At 43.1% G+C, this 21,716-nt stretch overlaps 1 protein-coding gene across 1 annotated transcript in view; it reads left to right on the top strand.

Moving 5' to 3' along the window:
- The first annotated feature begins 1,370 nt into the window (after positions 1 to 1,370).
- The window catches only part of SMYD2 (SET and MYND domain containing 2), a 46,722-nt gene continuing 26,376 nt past the window's right edge, over positions 1,371 to 21,716 (top strand). Inside the window, exons 1-4 of the mRNA XM_032771252.2 lie at positions 1,371 to 1,552; positions 5,950 to 6,013; positions 19,312 to 19,422; positions 21,151 to 21,211. Of these exons, the coding sequence (XP_032627143.1) occupies positions 1,371 to 1,552; positions 5,950 to 6,013; positions 19,312 to 19,422; positions 21,151 to 21,211 (418 nt within the window). The remainder of the gene's footprint in view (positions 1,553 to 5,949; positions 6,014 to 19,311; positions 19,423 to 21,150; positions 21,212 to 21,716) is intronic.

Genomic DNA, 21,716 nt, shown 5'->3' with positions numbered 1-21,716 from the left:
TAATGCCCCCATGGTCCTCCACTTCTCATGTTCACAGATGTAAATACGGAATAACTCTGAAGTCAGTGGGGTTGCATGGATGTAAAATTGAGGTATACTTTTTATAAGCAGGGCTTCCCAAAGCATCTGCAGTCCCTGCAATTCAATTCCTAAGGTTCCTTCATGGATTCCATGGGGTCCATAACCACATGGCAGTGCACGTAGAGTGACGTTAAGCACCATTTTGCTGGATTTTTCTACATTAGGAGGCTTTAGCACATTGGAACCCTTTCTGATAGCTCAGCGTCTTTGCGAGTGAGACAGCAAGAAGTTACCCAAGGGCTGTAGTTTTGATGATTGTATGGGACCCATATGAGCTTGCTCACTAGCCCTGTTTATAAGGCAAGCAACAAATTCAGAGCCTGCGTGTGACCTACACAGCAAAAATCCTCAACATGACCACATCTTCTGCATCTTTCTTTACATGCTTAGCTCCTTTTCGTGAGCCAATACTGGTCCTCTGGGATTCATTGTCCATTATACCCGCCCAAGATCAGGTTTATGGTTGAGACTAAGGGTTTATCTAAACTGGATAGTTTTGCTGCTTTAGCAAGACCCGAAGAGTTAAAGCAGCAAAACCTGCCTCCTGTGGATATACAGCTTATTGTGGTTCAGGAAGAATAAGCTACACTGGTATAAGGCACCTTGTCCTTTATACTAGTATAACTGTATCAATACTAGACGGCTTTTGCATATAGTGTTATTTCTGAAAAAATCCGCCCCCTCGATCAACACAGTCATTGCTATAATTTTTGGAGTGCAGATCAGCCCTAGGGATTTCGACAGTTCTTAAGCAATCTGAGAAGACGTTCAGTGCTGATTCCGGTGACCAGACCTCCCAATATTTGGGGATTTGTTTTATACAGGCAACTATTCCCCCCCGCCCCCAAAGCGTCCTGATTTTTCCCACTCTTTATCTGGTCACCCCAGTGCTGATGCCATAAGCACAGCTGTCAGCGCGCTGACTAGAAGAGGGCAGGATCAGAGAGAAAAGTCCGCTCTAGGGAGGCCCCAAGTTTTGAGCCATGGCGCTGTCCGGATTCACTGAGTGACTCATGATGCCCTCGGCCTCTGTTTCCAGCCTCAGAGGTGGGGCGGCGCCCTGTCATGCCCAGCAGCTTGGCTCCTCCAGGGCTGTGGGCACCCGGTGGCTGGCTGGGAGGGGTGCCGCTGACCGGGCGGGCGTTAGGACCCGGCGGGCTCCTGCGGCGGTTTCCCGGGGAGTCGGCTGCGGGTGTACGTGGTGGCGCGCGGGTGACTCGGCTCCATTAGTAGCAGCCTGGCGGGGAGCCCCCGGCCGGGGCAGGGGCGCCGCGCGCCCAGCGGGAAGGATGCGGGCGGAGGGGGCTCCGCGCGGGGAGGACCTGGAGCGGTTCAGCAGCCCGGGCAAGGGCCGGGGGCTGCGGGCCCGGCAGCGCTTCGCCCGGGGGGAGCTGCTCTTCAGCTGCCCGGCCTACACCTGCGTGCTGACCGTCAGCGAGCGGGGCAACCACTGCGAGTGCTGCTTCGCCAGGTACCGACGGGCCAGCGGCTCCCCGCGGGTCCTAGCGCCGCGGGACCGCCCGGCCGGCGCACGTGGGTCAGCGCCCCAGCACGCCTGGGCCCGGGACGGGCGTGTCCCTAGCGCACAGGGGTTGGTGGGGAGCGGGGCTAGCCCCAGGATATGCTGGGGTTGGGGAGGGAGGTTAGAAGTGAAGCTCTCCAGAACACGTGGGTTCCTGGTGGTAAGAGATGATGGGTGGAGTCCAGCTGTGGGGGTGTTGGCCTACACTAGTGGTTTTCGGCCTTTTTTTTTTTTTTTTTTCCATTTGTGGCTCCCTAAAAATTTCAAATGGAGGTGCTGACTCCTAGTCTGTGGACACCTCTGCCCCCAGGGGTCAGCAGACCCCAAGTTGAAAACCATTGTTCTATGGTAGTGACAGTCTTTCACAGACTCCTTTGATGTAGACTTTGAACAGGTGTCTGTGGACACAGGTTGAGAGCTACTGCCTTAGATTAGGCCTCTAGGGGTGACTTGGCTTCAATCCTGTGCTTTGCCGTAGGCTTCCTGTGTTACAGTGAACAAATCACTTATTCTTTCTAGTTGCTTCCCTTTCCCATCTGTAAAATGGGAATAGTATTTTCCTATTTCACACGGATGAATTAGCATTGTCCTGGAGGCTCCAGGAATTAAAGATTAATCTTTAATTAAAGATAATGTCATGTGATGAAACTTCCAAGAATTTATCCAACCAAATTTGGTAACCATATTTGGCATAAATATGTTAAAGACTCCTATGTTAGGGTAAGGGGGGGGTGTTCTATATCTTAGATAGCAGGGGAATGGGTGAATACTGCTGCATTCATGATTGGCACTGCCAAGGGCTTTTACATTGCTGGGACACTTTCCCCAGCCTTGCATTCTCTCAGATGTTCTCTCCCTCAAGTCTATACTCCTCTGAAGATCCATTGACATCCAAGTTTGTCATTATTACACTGTACCTTGATCTTCATGTCCTGATTTTACACTCTCTCCTTTTTATTAATTAATAGTGGAGGTGAGCACCACAGACATATAAATACGTTCATAAAATAATCCTAAATATGGGCTACAACTTCCTGTGGACTCAAGGATCCTCCTTTTAAAAAGCTTTCATTTTTACAGAATTGTTTCTTTCTTTGTATAAACTTTATATGGGTCTTTGGGTACAGCACTGTTACTAAACTTCTTCCTTAAAACTGTTTTTCTTTCAGTTCCATGTTCAGTTCTGTGTAGGTTGTTATATCGTGCTCATCACCATGGTATCTGAGCACCTTCCAGAAATGCATGAACTAAATAACTAACATCTGCCCTGTATTGTTTGTTCTTTCAAGTGTCCCAAAAAAGTGTCCCATATCGTCTTGAGAATATACTCGGACTCTGTGGCATGATTCTGAAAACTCTTAGGCCGAGGAATAACTTTTCACATGTGAATAATTGCATTGCGTTCAGTGTGACTAAAGTCACATGCATGTGTAAGTGTTTACAGATCAGAGCTTGTACAATAACTCCCCACTTAAGGTCCTCTCACTTAACATTGTTTCAATCTTATGTCCCAGCTCAGTTACAGAACATGCTCCATTTAAAGTTGTGCAGTGTTTCGCTATAGTGTCGTCAGGGCCGGTGCAAGGATGTTTCGTGCCCTAGGGGAAACTTCCACCTTGCGCCCTCCCCCTCCCACGCACCCCGCCCTGAGGTCCCCCCCGCGGCAGCTCCCTCCCTTCACTCTGAGGTGTCCCACCTGCCCCAGCTCACCCCTGCTCCGTGCATGAGCACCCGAGCACGCTGTGGCTGCTTCTCTTCTCCTGCCTCCCAGGCTTGTGGCGCCAATCAGCTTAGGCACCACAAGCCTGGGAGGCGGGAGAAGTGAAGCAGCCATGGTGTGCTTGGGGAGAAGGCGGGGAAGGGGTGAGCTGGGTGGGGAATTCCCCTGCCTGCCACTCCCCCCCCCCTTACTTGCTGCAGGCGGCCCTCCCTGTGCTCCCTTGTCCCAGCTCCCTCCGCCTAAATGCCGGCAGCGATGGGGCGGCCGAAGATCTGGCTGCCGCGGTCCCTGCCGAAGAAAATGGCGCCCCCTAAATGCCAGTGCCCTAGGTGACTGCCTAGGTTGCCTAAATGGTTGCACCGGCCCTGAGTGTCGTTTGTCTGCCTGCTTTGTCCACAACGGTCAGCCCTCCATCAGCTCCCCTACGCCCCCACCACAGTGCCTGCATCCGCCAGCGGGCTCCGCAGATCAGTGCGTTCCCCCTACGCCTCCTGCCCATGGCAATCAGCTGGCTTGTGGCATTCAGGGGGAGGGGAGGAGTGAGGACTTGGCACAAAGGCTCCTCCTCCCTCCCCTGCCTTCTGAATGCTGCAAACCAGCTGCTGTGGACAGGAGGAAGAGGGGAGCCTGTGTGCCGAGTCCTCGCTCCTCCCCTCTTCCTCCTGCCTCCTGAATGTCACAAGCCAGCTGATTGCTGCTGGCAGAAGATGAGGGGGGATGAGTGAGGACGCTGTACACCTCCCCTTTCCCTCCCCTGCCTTCTGCCCGTGGCAATCAGCTGGCTTGCGGTGTTCAGGAGACAGGGGAAGGAGGGGGAACCTGTGCGGCGGCGTGTCCTCACTCCTTCCCCCGCCTCCTGACCACTGCAAACCCGCTGATTGCTGCGGGTAGGAGTCAGGGACGGGAGGGAGGGGAGAGGAGTGAGTATGCAGCATGCAGAGTAAAGGGTGGGGGAAGAAGAGGCAGGTTAAGGATGGGGGTTTGGGGGAAGGGGTGGCGTGGGCGGGCCAAGGGTTGAGCCCCCTGCCCCTGGTGCTTGCAGAGTAAAGGAAGCTGCCGCTGATGCTGCGCAATGTGCTTCTCCTAGCCTACAGCACCTTCATCCTCCTTGGCTGCCTCATTGTCTCCAGTGCCAGTGGGCTGTGCCAGTGTGGGGTAAGGTGGGGACACCTCCCAACTATAGTACTGTACTGTATGGAAAAAAAAAATTTCTCTGAAACCTAACCCCCCCCATTTACATTCATTCTTATGGGGAAATTGGATTCGCTTAACATTGGTTCACTTAAAGTTGCATTTTTCAGGAACATAACTACAACGTTAAGTGAGGAGTTACTCGAGAATATATCCAACCAAATGTTGCTCAAACAAACGTTCACCAAACTTCACCCATTCTGCAAGATGTAGTTAAACGTGTTCCTTTCACGGGTCTTCTCTGTTCTCTGGCCGGTGCCTTTCAATCTCCATGCTTCCTAAGCCGTATTTGAAAGGACACTGTTAAGTTGAAACTGTCAGTTTCAGCAAAAATTAACTACAATACTTTTGGTGAAGTTGACCCAGACCTAAGTCCCTAGCACATTTTTTTAAAAATATAGGCAGGAATTCCTGTATGTTTTTAAATGTTTCTCTCCTCTATTGCTGTGGGAAAGGCTGATGCCCCAGAAGCCGAACACTCAAATAGGTGGAAACTGAGTATATGTGGGGGAAACAGAAAAACTGATATGCAGAGTGCTGTCAGATACGCAAAGCTAATGCACTGAAATCTATAGAGGAAATTCTAATTACTTTTAGATATAGTACTCGTTAGGGCTACTCAATAGTAGGCATACAGTTTTCAAATGGAATTTTTTTTATTGATGGTGGTGACCTTTAAACCTCAACAACTTTTTAAGAGGGGGGGAGCGTGGAGGGAATACAGTGCACTTTGGAGCAGAATGAGGACTTCCCTATGGTATTTGCTGTGTTATGGCTGTATGCAAATGAAAAGGGACTGCGGGGGGTTGAGGGAAACTTTCATAACACGTCGATCACAGAGCAATACCCAGAATTAAGTCATTTGATAACAAGATACTGAACAAAATGTTTAAAATGTTGTGTGTTTAGATTTCAGAGAGCTTGTTGATTAATAAGAACATTTTCAATGACACAAAAACAGACAAGCAATAGAACTAAAACATTAGGACTCAAAAGATACGTATCCATGATTAAATCAATCAAGCAACCAATACTTAGAGAAGGAGGAAAAGCAATATATCACTGTGTGGAATGTAATTACAAAGGCTAATGTAAAGTCTAGCAGCATAGAAAAACATGTTGCTGAAACCATGGCTTGATTAGGATAGTAAAGTCTTTTACATAATAACAGCTATTAGGGAGACTTGTATTTGAAACACTAAATAAATAAAAATAAATAGACTAGGTTCAAGCTGTAACCAGAATTTTCTTGACAGAAGGTCATTTGATTAGGAAAATACAGTGTATTGTGCAAAACTATTTAAAACTAAGAGCATTCCTGTCACCCAGGGCATATTCACTAAGTCGTGATTGTATGTCAAAGCTATGGGGTATATCCTCCCTATTAAATTCAGTGTTAGAAGATAAATATAACTTCTGTTTTATGTTTTTTAAGGAAAGAAGGATTGTCCAAGTGTGGAAGATGTAAACAGGCATTTTACTGCAATGTGGAATGTCAGGTATGTGTCACAACAACTTGTGAGGAGGGCAAGGGGTTCACTAAAGCAGTAAGCTGCACTTATCATTAGTTTTGTACAGCACTGACAGGCTGTAATCACATCTACTGCTAAGAACAGCAAGCTGGTCAGTTTCAGAATCCCACAGATGCTGAGAGTGGAGTTGTGCCTTGGACAATTACAGGATTTAGACATGTTCATATTAAGTCATTCAAGATCAGCTATGCTGGGACATGGTGTTACTGAGACATTTGATTAGAACAGCCTACCAGTCGACTAATTATGTCGGTAACTTCAGCATACTTTAAATATACTCAGATTTAACATTAGGCCCCATAGCTGGTGAAGAAGTCCCTGTGTAGGTGAAATATCAAAAATAAATATCTCTGAGTTAGCTTTTTCAAAATGTGTTGCAAGTGTTGCTGTTGTTGATAACAGTGCATATTAGTTTAGAAACCTACTGTGCTTCTTCTCTTAGTCTTCAAAAAAGAACGAGACAGGTTCCTGGAGGATAGGTCCATCAATCGTTACTAGCCAGGATGGGCAGGGATGGTGTCGTTAGCCTCTTTTTGTAAAAGGCTGAGAACGGGCAACAGGATGGATCACTTGATGATTACGTGTTCTGTTAATTCCCTCTGGGGCAGCTGGTTTTCGCCACTGTCAGAAGACAGGATACTGGGCTAGATGGACCTTTGGTCTGACCCAGTATGGCCACTCTTATGTTTTATATTCTCACACTTCCAATAAGGGACAGAGATAGCCAGAGTGGCCATTCTCTGATATTCATGTTATGGAGCTTTTAATATGCTTTAAAGTAGAATAGAATGAAGGATTGGTTCATTGAAAAAATACCCCAGTTCAATTATAATTCTATTTTTTTCTTTGTTTTGGAGGGAGAGCTTGTTCTTATCTAATTCACTGAATCTAGCCAATCCCAGTATCCTGCCTTTGCATGCTGTCAGCTTGACCTAAAGTAACCATGCTCCTTATCCTTTCCCTTAGTAGTCATCGTCCCCCCACCCCCAGAGGGCCAGTTTCTGATACTTTACATCAGTAGGACTGTTTGTGGAATAAGGCACTACCCAGTATGAGTAAGGATATCAGAATCTGGTCCAGAGTTAGGTACTAGTCAATATGAGTAATGGGCAGCAGGATCTGGTCTCCTTTGATTTTCTTTGATCTGCAAAGGACAGTGGATAAGGGTATATTTGCCTATTAGTTTTGTATTTTTTTTCTCCTTTCACTTTCTTCATTTCCATTATTTATATAGAATGGAAAGATCTCTGAGAGGTGGTAATATGGCCAAACTTGTTCATGAGGACATCTGGGGGAGATAAACTTTTAGTTTAGGTAAATGAACTATCCCTCTTCAGATCAGCACCCCCCCCCCCCCCCCCCAATTTTAGTGTGCGGGAGTAAAAATCTTCAAATGGTCTCCTAATTTTGAGTCATAAGCTGGTTTGGAAAGCTTTTAGCAAAGGCAGCTTAAAAATGTAAATATTGATACTAGCTTACATAAGAGGTTGGAGGAGATTGTCAGGACAGTAGTTGCATAGAGCAGAAAGTGAAAGCTTTGTGAAACAAGCATCTTTAAGGACTCAGGTGAAAGTCCTGCAAAAGCTTCACAGGAAGCCTAGCTAAATCCTTTGACAACCCATAATCTTATCATGAGAAGCACTTGCACTTAGTTGTAAGAAGTGCATGCTGGAAGACATTGTTTCAAACCAGCCCTGTACAATTCATGTGAGAGAATCCGATAATATTTGCAATAAAATTGCTTTGTGCTCTATAACATCTTCCATCTGAGAATCTGTTTCTTCACAAACCAGGAAATAAGCTCCTGTGAAGTAGGTAATGACTCTTGTTGCCATTTTACAGATGGATTAAGGTAGAGAGAAGTTAAACAACTTGGCCCAGATCAAACAGCAAGTGCACGTCGGGGGCAGTAGTAGGACCCAGATCTCCTGATGTGGAGTCATTTGCATTATTCACAAGTCCATCCTCTGCCTTCCAGTATTCTGGAATCTACACTCCAGACTTGAGGAGCCTTATAGAACAGGAGCTGGTTCCTTTTCTCCCTTATGTGTTGGCCCCCCAAAAACAGCTATTAATGTATTGTAGATCACTCATCGTTTTTTACAGTGTGAGGTAGTGCTTGTATTTTGCTATTTCTAATGTTTTTAAAGGACCAGAACACCCTTTGTTATGATAAAATGTCCTTCCAAGAGGAAAAGTCTTCTCACCATCCACTCAGGAAGTCAGAACATCCTGAAAGCTTCAGGAGACTACATTTAGCAGAAGAGCTGATTGTGTGCTAAGCTAATGATAATTAAAACCCTTCCTACATATGTATACATAATGCTATGTGTATAAAATCATTCAGTAGTGTTTCAATGTCTTGAGTGTAGTGTGATGTGCCCCAGCATTGGCTCTTTCTTCATCACTACATGTGAAATGCTTAGGGCTTCTTGCTCTCTTGTTGGCATAAATCTATCTTCAGTGTTTTGGATCCTTCTGAATCACTCAGATGAAATTTAGGAAGGTTGCTGGGATTCAGTTCTTCTGACATTCTTTCCATGTTATCTTCAAGCACAACATTCTTTAGAAACTGGTCCCCACTGACTGTATATGGTGCGCAGACAATCTGCATCACATCTTCCTCCTTGTCTTGTTCAAAGGCACTTTTCACCAATTCAGCAATTCTCTGTCAAAGCTAAGAAGGACATCTGTGCCTTGATATTGAACTTGTAACAGTGTGATGTACAGTAAATGTTTCTCTTTCAGCTTCCATGGATGAGGGACTTCATTCTTTGGTTTTCTTCATACCAAACTGATGAAAGTCTGGAGCTGCACTTAAGAGCTTTCTTATAGCATTGTTCATTTGATATAGTACTCTATTTTTATAGCATTGTATCTATACCAGGTTCTTGTTGGCAAAGGCAATTTTTAGTTCAGTTGGGCAAATGGGTGTGGATTCATAATCTGAAAATCACTCAGTCTGACAGCTGTTTGTCACATTCGGTGTACTATATGGTACATGAAATCAATTTCACTTCAATTCACACTCCTCTTTTTTAAAACATAAGAACGCCCATACTGGGTCAGACCAATGGTCCATCTAGCCCAATTCCTGTCTTCTGACAGTGGCCAGTGCCAGCTGCTTCAGAGGGAATGAACAGAACAGGGCAAATCTCAGGCAGTAATCCATCCTCTGTTGTCCAGTCCCAGCATCTGACAGAGGCCTAAGGACACCCAGAGTGTGGGGTTGCACCCCTGACTAACTTAGCTAGTGGACCTATCCTCCATGAAGTTATCTAGTTCTTTTTTGAATGCAGTTATACTTTTGGCCCTCATAACATCTCCTGGTGACAAGTTCCCCAGGCTGACTGTGTGTTGTATGAGGAAGTAAAGTACTTCCTTATGTTTGCTTTAAACCTGCTTATGAATTTTATTGAGTGACTTCTGTTTCCTCCTGTATGTGAAGGGGTAAATAACACTTTTTCTCAATGCCATTCATAATTTTATAAACCTCTACCATACCTCCCCTCTAGACCAAGCATCTCTTTTTCCAAGATGGACAGTCCCAGTCTTTAAATCTCTCCTCATATGGAAGCTGTTCCATAACTCACAATTGTTCTGTTATCCTTCTTTGGACTTTGTCCTGTTCTAATATATCTTTTTTTTTTTATTTTTTTTTTTTTGAGATGGGATGACCAGAACTGCATGCAGTGTTCAAGGTGTGGGTGTACCATGGATTTATATAAAGGCATTTTGATATTTACAGTACAGACCTGTTTACACACGAATCTCCTTAAAGCGTGGTAGCGCCATCCCTCCCAGTGCTACCTATTTAACACACAAGACTCATTAACACACAGTACAGGGACTTGCTATGTAGCGCTACGGATTTGCTCACTAACATTGACAGGAAGTGTGGAGTGCAGGTGTGTTGTACGTCTCTACCAATATTGGTAAAGACGTATCACGCACGCGTAGTCATTGTCACACTAGAGGGATATATAATATATACAGTAGTACTGTAGTTATATAGTAATACAGTATATATACTACATTAGAAAATTTTAACAGTATGCCTAATATAATGGCAGAGGGCAAGCATCAGCTTTCCTACCCTGTAGAAGAAAAGCTAGCTGCAATAGATCAAGTAAACAGCGGAGAAACCCAGGCCAAAAGTTTCAAAAGATATTGGAATTGCCGAATCTGCTCGCTGAGGATGGCTAAAAAACTAATCTAAACTGAATGGCTTTGTACAAAATATCGATTCTGCTGCGGGGCTTAAGTGAAAACATGTGCGCTGTTCAGCAAAACCCATAACAGACAAAGCCATGCGCACGTGGTTTGCTCAGGAAAGGCTGAAAGGAATACCGCTAAGTGGGCCAATTCTTTAAGCCCAAGCAACAAAATTTGAAAATTTAATGGGGGATGAATCATTCCAAGCCAGCAAGGGGTTTATAAGTCATTTTAAAAAGCATCATAGCATAGCACAGGTATCGATTTCTGGAGAAAGCTGATGAATCCGCCGTGAATGCATTTCCCACCGAGTTAAAATGTATTTTACAAAATGAAGACTACGATGAAGAACAGCTTTATAATTGTGATGAAACTGCTTTATTTGCAAAACTGCTACCTGATAAGACTTTAGCCTTTAATTACGAGACACAGAACACAGCTGGATTTTAAAAGATAAAAGATCGTGTGACTCTTCTTTTTTGTAGTAATAAGACGGGCAGCCATAAGCTTACCCCTCTTCTCATTGGCTGCTTTCATAACCCTTGCTGCTTTAATCACCTCAGTAGAGCCAAACTGCCAGTAATATACGCTAACAGCAAAAATGCTTGGATGTTGAGACACATTTTTGACGACTGGTTCCACAACAGCTTTGTTCCAGCTATTTATAAGCATCTGCAGTCGAAGGAACTCAAAGCCAAAGCACTTTTGCTATTTGACAATTGTCCAGCCCATCCTCCAGCTGAATCACTGGTATCGAGTGATGGAAAAATTCGAGTGCTATACCTACCATTCAACACAACATCAAAAATTCAACTTTTAGACCAGGGCATTATTCAGAATTTTAAAACAATTATCAACGGGAGCTGATTTCAGCGATTGTGTCATGCATGTCTTCAGGCATTTCCGAATTCCTGAAACAGTTAAACATGAAGGAAATTACTTATTTAGTTAAAAAAGCTTGTTTGGAATAAAACAAAAGTTCACTGAGAACGCTGGATGAAGGCTCTCGGTGATGCCTTTTCTGTCAAAGACGACTCAGACTCGGAAAACTCCAGCAGTGGCACTGATTCAGAGCCAGACTTTGAAGGATTTTTGGAAGAAGACGTCCTACAAACATGCACACAGACAAAAGAGGATAAAGGTAAACTTCTCTTCCAGATGATAAAAGATTTTAGTTTGGATAAGTTGCTGGAAATCATTACCAAGTGGCTGAAGATGGATAAAGATTTCCCGACTTCAGAATTTCTGTCCGAGGAAGAAATATTAATGAGCTGCAAGGCTATGTCAAACTGTGAAAGTGATAGTGAGAATTCTAATAACGCAGGCCTAAATGATGACAAGGAAAGAAAAAAAATGTGAGCATGAAAGAGTAGAAAATAACAACGTTTTTTTCTAAGTGAATCATAGACACTTTTTTCAGCATGGCCCTCTTAACCTGCGGTCCGTTAACATGGAGTCGTGATGACCTGACTCCCGACATCCGTGCGTAAACGGGTCTGCACTGTACTGTCTTCTTATCTATCCCTTTCCTAATGGTTCCTCACATTCTGTTCACTTTTTGACTGCTGTTGGACACCGAGTGGATGTTTTCAGAAAACTATCAGAAATGACTCCAAAGTCTTTCTTGAGTGGTAACAGCTAATTTTGTATTTAGAAGTAGGATTATGCTTTCCGGTGTACATTGCACTGCGCTTATTGCATTGAATTTCATCTTTTTCCCCCTGATTTTTGCCCTACTTTTGTATAATTAAAATATATAAAAAAAACTTATTTTATTAGGAAAATACAGTACATTGCATGAGATATATGAATTACGATAATGTTAGTCTGTTATGTAAGTTTAAAATAGCAAATAAAAGGTTTTGGATAAGTTTTTTTTCAGTATAATGGATTGAGTAACCATAGAAATTGTTTTGTAATTAACACTTTGTGTTTAATAGGCTATATTCTGTGTTCAGATACAACTTTGTGGCCCATTTAATTTCCGAGGGTTGTCCACTGTGTGCAGTTATGTAGCATTTTCTACTGGAGAGTCTTAAAGTGCTTTACAAACTTCAGTGAATTAAGCCTCACAACATGCCTTTCAGGAGGATATTTTACCTTTTTTTTGCAAGTGGTGGCTATGGAGGCATGAAGAGATGTACAGACCTGCCCAGGTCATTCCAGAAGCTTGAGGTAGGTCTGGAAAAAAGTGGCAAATCTGGAAAAATGAGCACAGCTCTTGTCTCCTGGCCACAAGTCTTTCACATAAGGACCCAAATACTGTGTTGCAGCGTGAAGATCCTTTTGCACCTCACTGCCCACATGAGACAGCTTTAAAGCTGGCACAAGTAGCAGAAGGAGAATTAGCCATTGGGTGGGGATGGGGGGAATCTGCCAGTGGCATAGAGTTGACATAGCAGCTTCCTCACGTTCACATTCTGGAGATGACATGGGGGATGTGGCCGGGGCTAACTTAATGTTTGCTGATCTCCAGTTACTATTTTGGCCTGTTGGCAGCCAGAATAACTTAGAGTAGCCTTCAGGTTGCTCCTCTTGACCTGAGCAATTACATAATCACAAAGTCGGCCTAGGACAAAGGTATCACAGAAGTGAGCTTTATACCATCTTTGCAACCCCAGTCCCTTTTGAGATGGGCTGTGTGCTCCTTGGTTGCAGCTGAGGATTTAGCCCTGCATCCCCCTTTCTTCTGCCTGCTATCTGACCTTTTTTTTTCTGAGAAGGTTTTAGAGTGTCAGTTGATTCATATCACTCTGCTTTTCACTAGCAGCATCGCATAGTATCAACCTGTTATGACACTAATGGAATTCAGGCACCACATTCAGTTGTTCAGGTCTTGACTTTTTAAAGTATGGTTTTAGTCAAACAGCATCAGACCTATGCTCGTTTTTGTCCTCTCCCCCTCAGAAATTAACTGTTCAACAGTTCTGAAGAGAAATGTTTTAAGGGGGTTACATCATTACAAATGCAGAACTGGTGAACTATAAACCAGTTACTAGGGCTCCTCTTCCAGCTATTAAACACACCTATTGTTTATCCCTTACAGAGAGCTGAAGTCAGCTAATCTTCATGCAGCTTGTTCTGTACTTGCCTCTTCCTTCAGCATTTGAAATGTGCTCTGCAAATGGAAGGCTTGAAGATTTTATTTGTTGTATTGCTCTATTTGGAATCTGTACTTCTGCAGCAAAGGAAACCATATATTTGGAGCCTGCTCATTTCTCACTGAAGTCAGTAGCAAAACACCAGTTGACTTCAGTAGGGAAAAGCTTTAGCCCTTGAAGTACAATTTTGGGCAATGCAGCCACACAGCCTCAGAAAATGGGGACCAAAGACAATTTTAAACAATTTTTATCTCTTCCTTTACCTGATCCCAGCCCATCCAGGTCCTTCTACTGTAATTTAGAGTAACCTCATGGCTCCTCTAAACTACACCCAGCTGCCCAGAGCTCCAAGGGGCTATTTTGATAGCCAGGTATCACCAGAGCACAGTGACCTATCTATTCCCTGTTTTCTGTCCATGCCTCCACTCCAGGGGCCACTACACCAGCCTTGTGCCACCTAGGTGTTCCTATTAGTAAGGGGAATCCTGAGGAGGTTGATTAAACCAGTTTACCAACTGCTTTATGCCACTGGATTGTAGAAAAGGATAGGGCTTTTGTTTCTCATGCAACTAAATCCCCGTTTGCTAGTTTCAGTAAGAATCTTGTCTTGCAAAAGAAAAGTCTGCACATTTTCATACAGGTGGATTTAAGTCCAATATAACTTGGAATGTTTCTGTTATGTTAAAATTTCATTTAAGTGAACATGCCTGTGGGCTGAGAAAGAAGAGTGAGAGGAGACTTACAATCCTTGAGTTATCAAAATTACCATGGATATAGTGAGAACTGATCAGGAGCTCCTATCTTATCCTTCCCTTTAATATGAGAATAAGGGGACACTTGATGGAAGTTTAAGGGAAGTAGATTTAAAATAAATGAAGGAGAATGCTACCGTAATTTATATACATTGTAAAGTCCATGTGTGATCTTCACTGTCTCCAGAGATCATTTTGAAAATACTTTTAAAAAGGATTAGGAGATTTGTGCACATTTAGTTGGGCTGTTCCTGGAGTCCTTACTTGAGAAATATTCACATTGGTTTTAATGAGAGTTTTGACTGAGTAAAAAGGTCAGGATTTGGCCCATTGTTGATAAAACCCCAAATGTTCCCCTCTGCTTCCAAGAAGGGAGGGTAGCAAAAAAAAAAAGCACTGGAATTGGGGGAGGTGTAGGGAGAAGGATTCCACTGTAGCATCTCTGTGGTGATGGAGGTGTGAGGCATCCAGGTGGATAACCTGGGCCTCTGGACAGATCTGCTGAGATCTGCAGGTTTTTAGATTAAGCACCACTCTGATGGAACGCTCAAACAAGCTGTCTCTACTCCTGAGATTTCCTGTCTCCCGCATTTGAATAACCGGCGTTGTGTCCATATTTATCCAAGTTATTAAGTCAAAGTATTTTATGTGGCAGCTGTACAAGCTAAGGCTACGCTCATGGTAATCAAATCTCATTCCTTGCATAGAGAAGCTACCTTACTTGTCAACTGTTACAAGTGTTAGTATATGAAAGTGTTTGCTTCTCAGTCTCTTGTCCCTGTCAGCTCAGGACTCATTTAATTTAAGTTGTGACTAGCTCCACCTGTATCTCTCATCTTATTTCTGCTAATATTGCCCCATTGTTGCCTTTGTCCTACCAGTCTCACTATCTCCTTCATTTCTCAGTCCCACTCTCACGTTCATGTCTTCTTCCATGTTGATCCCTGTTCCTGGAATGATCTTCACTCCCAGTGGGCCACTCCCTCACCCTTTCCTCATTGAAATCCCTCCTAAAAAGTCTCGCTTCTTTCGGGAGTCCTTCAAACGCCTACCCATGTCAATCTCGTATCCTCTCCAGCCTAACATTTTGTAAATGGGGACGAGAGGGAAAGAAGACACAAGGGCTTGAACCTTAATCACTTATCACTGGGTGTAGCACTTCAGGGCCATATTGCTGTAACGTCTGTCTCAAATCTGGACTTAGAGTTCAACATCTGAGTGTTTATCTGAACCTCCCCCCAAGCTTATACCCAGCTTGGATTTTATCTCGCTGCCACCAACTAGGACTATTTAGGGTTCCTAGTTACCCCGAGTCACCCCAACCTTTCCCTGGGGGACCCCCAAGACCCAGAACCCCTGGGTCTCCCTATCTCAACGGGAAAACAAGCTCTTCCCCCTTGTCTCCTCGTTATCTGCTCCCCCGCTTCCCCCTCCCTTTTCCCTGGGTGAGCCTGGGCGATGCAGTACTTAACTCCTTGAAGGCAAAACAAAGAGGGAAATCACCCTCCCCCTGAGGCGATGCATTCAAATCTAGTAAAGCTAATATAAAGAGATTTTCCACCCCCCCTTCCTGTAGCCTTACCGGAGAAACCCCAAAAACCTCAGCCAGGTTTTAAAAAAGAACTTTATATAAAAAGAAAGAAAATACAAAACAATAATACTGCATTAAGAGATCAATACAGGCTCTTGCTTATAAGAAAATATGAATAAACAGTCTGATTTAAAAGATAGCCCCCTTTAAACCAGTCCAGCAAATCAACACACCTGTAAATACAACACAAAGCATATAACAGCCTATTTGCCTTGTGGCCTTTGTACTCACACTTTGTAGGAAAATATTAGAAAGAAATAGGAGTTAGCAGAAAAGATGTTTCCTCCATAGCTGGGAAAAACAAAAGACCTAGAGTACACAATTCCCGCCCCTGACTTTTAAAAAATCCAGTTCTCTGATTGGTCCTCTGGTCAGGTGTTTGGTTCCCTTTGTTCACCCTTTACAGGCAAAAGAAAATTAACCCTTACCTTACCTATCTACTTATGACAATTGCAATACCTTTACTCACACTCAGCAGTACCATACACCACAAGTAGTCCCACTGAAATCAGTGGGATTCTTTGTGGGGGCAGGAGCACTGCCCAACACAAGTATCAGTGGTAGAATCAGGCTCTAATCGTTTGCATGATTGGGCTCCATTAACCCTTCCACGGGCTTTCCCAGGACCTTTTTGTCTTATCTGTGTATCTGTCTTCTAGACTCTCTAAGCTCCACTGGACAGAGACTGTTTTTATTTGTGTCTTCTTCTGTACCAACAAAGCACATCGCTGCCATTTAACAAGTGATAGTAATTGTACATGGACTGAACAATTAAGATCATGTTTGGCACCCCTTTGGGCTTGTATTGAGTACTGGTTGTTTGTTTTGTAGTATGCTGCACTAGTCTAGTCTTCAGGCAAATAATCTAGTAGTCCTAGCTGATGCAATCATTTTGAAGAACTTGGTGGAGGAGGTTACTTTTCCATTCTCTTTGATGTGGAAAACACAAGGCTTAGCAAACTTCCTTTCCAAAAGTGTTGTCACTCTGCTTTAAATGAGGGGAAAAATACAGGAGATGTAATGAAAATAGGAAAAAAATATCATTAATACAGCACCCAGGATTCAGCTAGAACAATGATACCTGCTATAATTCAAACCACTCAGAGAAAACGTGGAAAAGAATGCTAAATGCAGTCCTGCTGTGATTGCAGAGAAGTGCTCTCTGAGTGTTTTCATACCAGGTATTACTCAGTCATCACTATTCTCTATTCCTGCAATGTTTCAGGCTTTTATCTTGCTTTGCACAATGCAGCCGTATCTTGTCCCTTTAACCTCCCTACTAGTTCACATAACTCAGTATGATTCTGCCCGAGGAAAGATTTTAATTAACAACGCTTAGAGAATAAGGGAAACAAATGCATTTTGAAAACATTATTTTGAGACAGGAATATAATTTTGTATCTTGACTTTGTTTTTCACGTATTATTAATTAAACTATGTATGTGAACATAAGTCTGTATTTTAAAAAAAAAAATTGGGTCTGATCTTACACTTCTTGCACACCCAAAACTCCTCAAGTTGAAGTCAGTGGGAGTTTTGGATGTGCAAAGAATGAAGGATTGGGTCCTCATGGTGTAATTCTTGAATACACAGGCTAAAGACTAAGGGCCCGTAGAAATTTGCCAACCATCTCTCACAGTGCATAGAAATACAGTATTTCCAAGGACAAATTTTGCAACATGACTGCTGCATCAATGGGAGCATCCAAGATTTTTTTTTTTTTTTAAATTATATGACTAAAATGTAAAATACTTTAAAACTCTACATTGTTGTTGCCTCTTAGAATGGTCAGACCTTGAGGTTGCTTCACATAGGCTGCATGTATAATCTCAATTTTGGATTTGAAAAAAAGAAATTGAGGGCAATGGGCCTAACTTGGCAAGGTGCTGAGCACCTTATGCACCCTGTTGAGCCTCCAATGTGAGTTGAGGGCCTTTGTTCCCTCCCATGGCGAGTCCCTAAAATTTATCTCAGTGTATGGGGCAATTACAAATGGCCATTTCCAGTGGAAACTCCTGAGGCATCAAGATGAGACAGTGGGTCTGACTTTTATTTTGGTATATAAAGCCTTAAATAACCATGGGTCAGTCTACCTGAGGGACATTGAGTTGCTCCAAATCCTATCATGGTACTTGAGGGTGGTGATGATGGGCCCCGTGCTGGCATTTTTCAAGGGTAATGTGCAGGGCTGACTCTCTGAAGGCCTGTGACTTTGGAGTATGTGTCAGAGTGAAACCTTAGGCCTGGGCTACACTAGCGGGGCGGTTCGAACTAAGATACACAACTTCAGCTACGCTATTCGTGTAGCTGAAGTCGAAGTATCTTAGTTTGACTTACCTGGCCATCCTTACAGCAACGAGTCGACTGCTGCGGCTCCCCCATCGATGGCGCTTACTCCTCCTGCCGAGGTGGAGTACGGGCATCGAGTCGCGGATCGATTTATCGCATCCAGATAAATTCACGGGTAGTATAGACGTACCCTAAGTATCCCTCTAGGGGCAGCCAAAGACTTTCATGTTCTCATTTTAGCTCAGTCATAAATTTGTGGGACTTGTTATTGTATGCTCTCCTGTCTTCTCTCCTCTCCACCTCACACCGTCCTTGGGTCAGGTGTTTTATTTGAGGATAGGGATTGATTGCCTCTTAAGTATTAAGGGACAAATGCATAAATGTAACCCGTTGTGTGTGTTTTACCACTTCATATGTCCTGTGGGCATGAATGTTAGAAATGTATGATATAAAATTGAACATTGATTTACGTTCTAAATATACAAATACACTCCAGTCCAGTAGAGGCCTGAACCACAGCCTGTGTATCACTTAAATCTGTTAATATGGATCTCTTTGTGCAGGCCTTAATGGTCTGCATCCATTTAATCCATAGAGTGTTTAGGAAAGTCTCATACACCTGAGAACAGCTGTTCATAACTTTGCTTGATGGGGAAAAAAATAATTACATGAAATGTTTTACTGTATTTAAGGGAAGTATGTAACATTAAATTTTAACTAAAGGGTGTCTGTCTTCTTTCAGCCACTAATCTTGTTACTACTGCATTGGAGAGCCCCAGGCTTATTCTATTACACTTTGCTAACTAACAAAATAAATCTGAAGAATCTGTTCAATAGGTCTGATTCTGATCTTACATACCCTGTCTTTATATTGATGCAAACTCATAGATTTCAGAGGACTTCTGATTTATACCAGGGTCATATCTGAATCGGGGCCAATGTATTTATTAAATGGAAATTAAACCCAGTCTAACCATTAAGCGAGAACTTATTCTCCCCTTCCATGCTTGTTCTGAACAGTAAGGATTGATGATTTAGAAACAGTGTTTCATGTTTGTTTCTTCAGACTTTATATTTTATTTCCATCAAATAAATGAAGGTAGTATGGCCTTGACTCATCCTTGGCAAGCATGTTTAAAAAGAGAGACAGCTTTGTCCCTTAAAAATTACTCAAGCTTGTTCCGATTTAGCAAGTGTCATTTTATTTTTCTAAAGGAAACACATTTCACTTGACCTCCAGGTTCTGGTGAGACTTGCTGCATCCTCTTTTTTTCATCTTTTTATCTACTGTGCTTCTTTTTTTTTTTAACCTTCCAGAAAGCAGATTGGGCTATGCACAAGCTGGAATGTTCTGCCATGTGTGTTTTTGGGCAGAACTGGAATCCCTCAGAGACTGTGAGATTGACCGCAAGGATTCTTGCCAAACAGGTGAGCAGAATGCAAGACTTTGAGAGGTACGTGTCTGTTTTCAAAGGGGGGGTAGAGGCGAGGAGCCGGAAGAGCAGGAAAATGAAAATTTGACCTACGGTAACTGTCCCAGTAGAGCATGCTTCGTGTTAGTTTCCTGTGTACAGATTGGCTGCAGGGCTGTGTGTGAGCAGCTGAAAAAACCGATGGCTGAAATGGCTAAGGCAGCATAACATCCAGTTGGATGTTATGAGAGGTGTTAAGCTGATGTCTTAGTAGAACCAGTGCAGTGTGGGCTCAAGAAGTCAGTGACATAGCATCAAGGCCAAAGTAGTGTAAGTGAGAGGGGGATCAGACTCAGTGTTTGCGGTTAAGTTGATGGATGCCACATGTCGTATCTGTTGGCAAACACCGGCTTTTTAATGGCAGCCACTTTTGTTAGACTTGCGTGAAACAGAACTTCCTTCAGATTTTACTGTATAGCATTGTATAGCTATAGCAGCGTTTGCCATGTAAGCACACCATTAGTCCCGATTCTCTTCTCATTCAGACAGATGCAAATAGTTACATAGGAACAGCCACACTGGGTCAGACCAATGGTCCATCTAGCCCAGTCTCCTGTCTCTGATAGTGACTAATGCCAGCTGTTTCAGAGGGAGTGAGTGATCCAGTTAGAATGAATGGAGTGACCCTGATGTAAAACCAGTGTTGGAGGAAGGAAAATCAGTCCCTTGGTCTTTGGAAAGAGAAGGTTTATTTATAGGAAGATACTGTGCTAGTGTGCTTGCTCTGATGTTGCATTATTAACTCCACCTGTAATATTCCTTGGAATGCAGAATTTGTGATGGTAGGAAGAACATAGCAGAAGTGTTTGCAGGGAAGAGATTGGGCCTGTAAGTTTCAAGGTTGTTACACTGTGTGTTTTTGCAAAACTCTAAATGCTCTCTGCAAAAACAAATCCTCTTTGAAGCACATTTGTACGATTGAGGTCTGCGTATGTGACAAGGGCAACCTGGATACTGTATATAGAGAGGATTTTGATGGCCTGCTGGGAAGGTAGCCTGCATACTCCCTCTGTGCCTGTGTGTGTGGGTTTGGGTTTTTTAATTAAAGCACAGTCTAGTGGTGATCCACAAACAAAATTAAATGTTTAATGATTAAAAGTCATTGGAATAAATTGGTGCTTGAGGGATGGGGGGAACCTACATGTCATATAAAAGCTAAATATGCAAACCATAGTCCCTGAACCTCCGCAGCTGGGCCACCTGCAAAGCCATATATAATGGCCAAGATTACAAAGAAGTGGCCTTAGGCCAACAATAGAGCTCAGCTTTTGAACTCTGTCAACAGTGAGTTTATTCACTTTCCTCAAAGCGAAGCCTGTGTCTTGCCTGCTTTGCTGCTGTTAGTAGCTTTCTGGGTTTCTAGAACAAAGTAAATGACATATTTTAAAATACTGTACTGGTTATGTGTGTATATTTGATTGGCGTTAATTTATGCCTGCTTTATTTGGCGCAGCAATATCCATCCATCTATTTATCTATCTAGATATATTTTTTTTTTTATGGCTTGTAAGGTTAGTCAATTTGACCAGATCACTGTTCATTGACCTTTTATAAAGCCTGAATACAGTGAGGGTTTTATGTTTTTGTTTTGTGGGAAAAAAAACTCTCAATATAACCGTTGATTGAGAAAATATGTGATAGTTTTAAATTTTTTCTTGTCATTGCAATCTTTTTCTGTTTCTAGAAAACCCACCCTGAAAGAACACAATCAGAAAAATTGCTTGCTGTAAAAGAGTTTGAATCACGTAAGTAGAGAAGACTTGGAGGTAACAGGAGCTCTTTTCCATAGTGCATTTAGGAATTGCTTCGTTACCCTTCATCAAAACCTTCTTCAAGCATCTCTGTTATAGGAGGAGGAAGTGAAAAAGAGAACCACATTTCCAAAAATTTTTGTAATGCTTTAATTTCTTTTTCTGTTGGTAGCTTGGGGGAGTGGGGAAGTGAGGGTGAAAATTTAGACAGATTAATTATGTAGTGTTCATCCATCAGATGGCTTTCCGGGCACTCTGGTGACTTTTTTGAATTGTAATGTTGCAAAATTAAAATAGCTGGTATTGTTACCAGGAGGCATAAAATCAGAGACAGCACAGTTGTTTGATGGTGACAACGACTATGGGGCTAATTGCAGAATCCTCTGGATTGCAGTTCAGTGTCTGTCACTGCCAGTCAAATTTGACATGTTCTCTATGATTGTGTTGAAATTCCATGTCCTGAGTGCTCCAAAGTGATCTGAGGAAGGAGAGAAGGTAG

Source organism: Chelonoidis abingdonii, chromosome 3, assembly GCF_003597395.2.
Source record: "Chelonoidis abingdonii isolate Lonesome George chromosome 3, CheloAbing_2.0, whole genome shotgun sequence".
In the NCBI taxonomy this organism is placed as follows: Eukaryota; Metazoa; Chordata; order Testudines; family Testudinidae; genus Chelonoidis; species Chelonoidis abingdonii.
The sequence above is the reverse complement of the archived record's forward strand: the minus strand, read 5'-3'. Positions and strand labels throughout refer to the sequence as shown.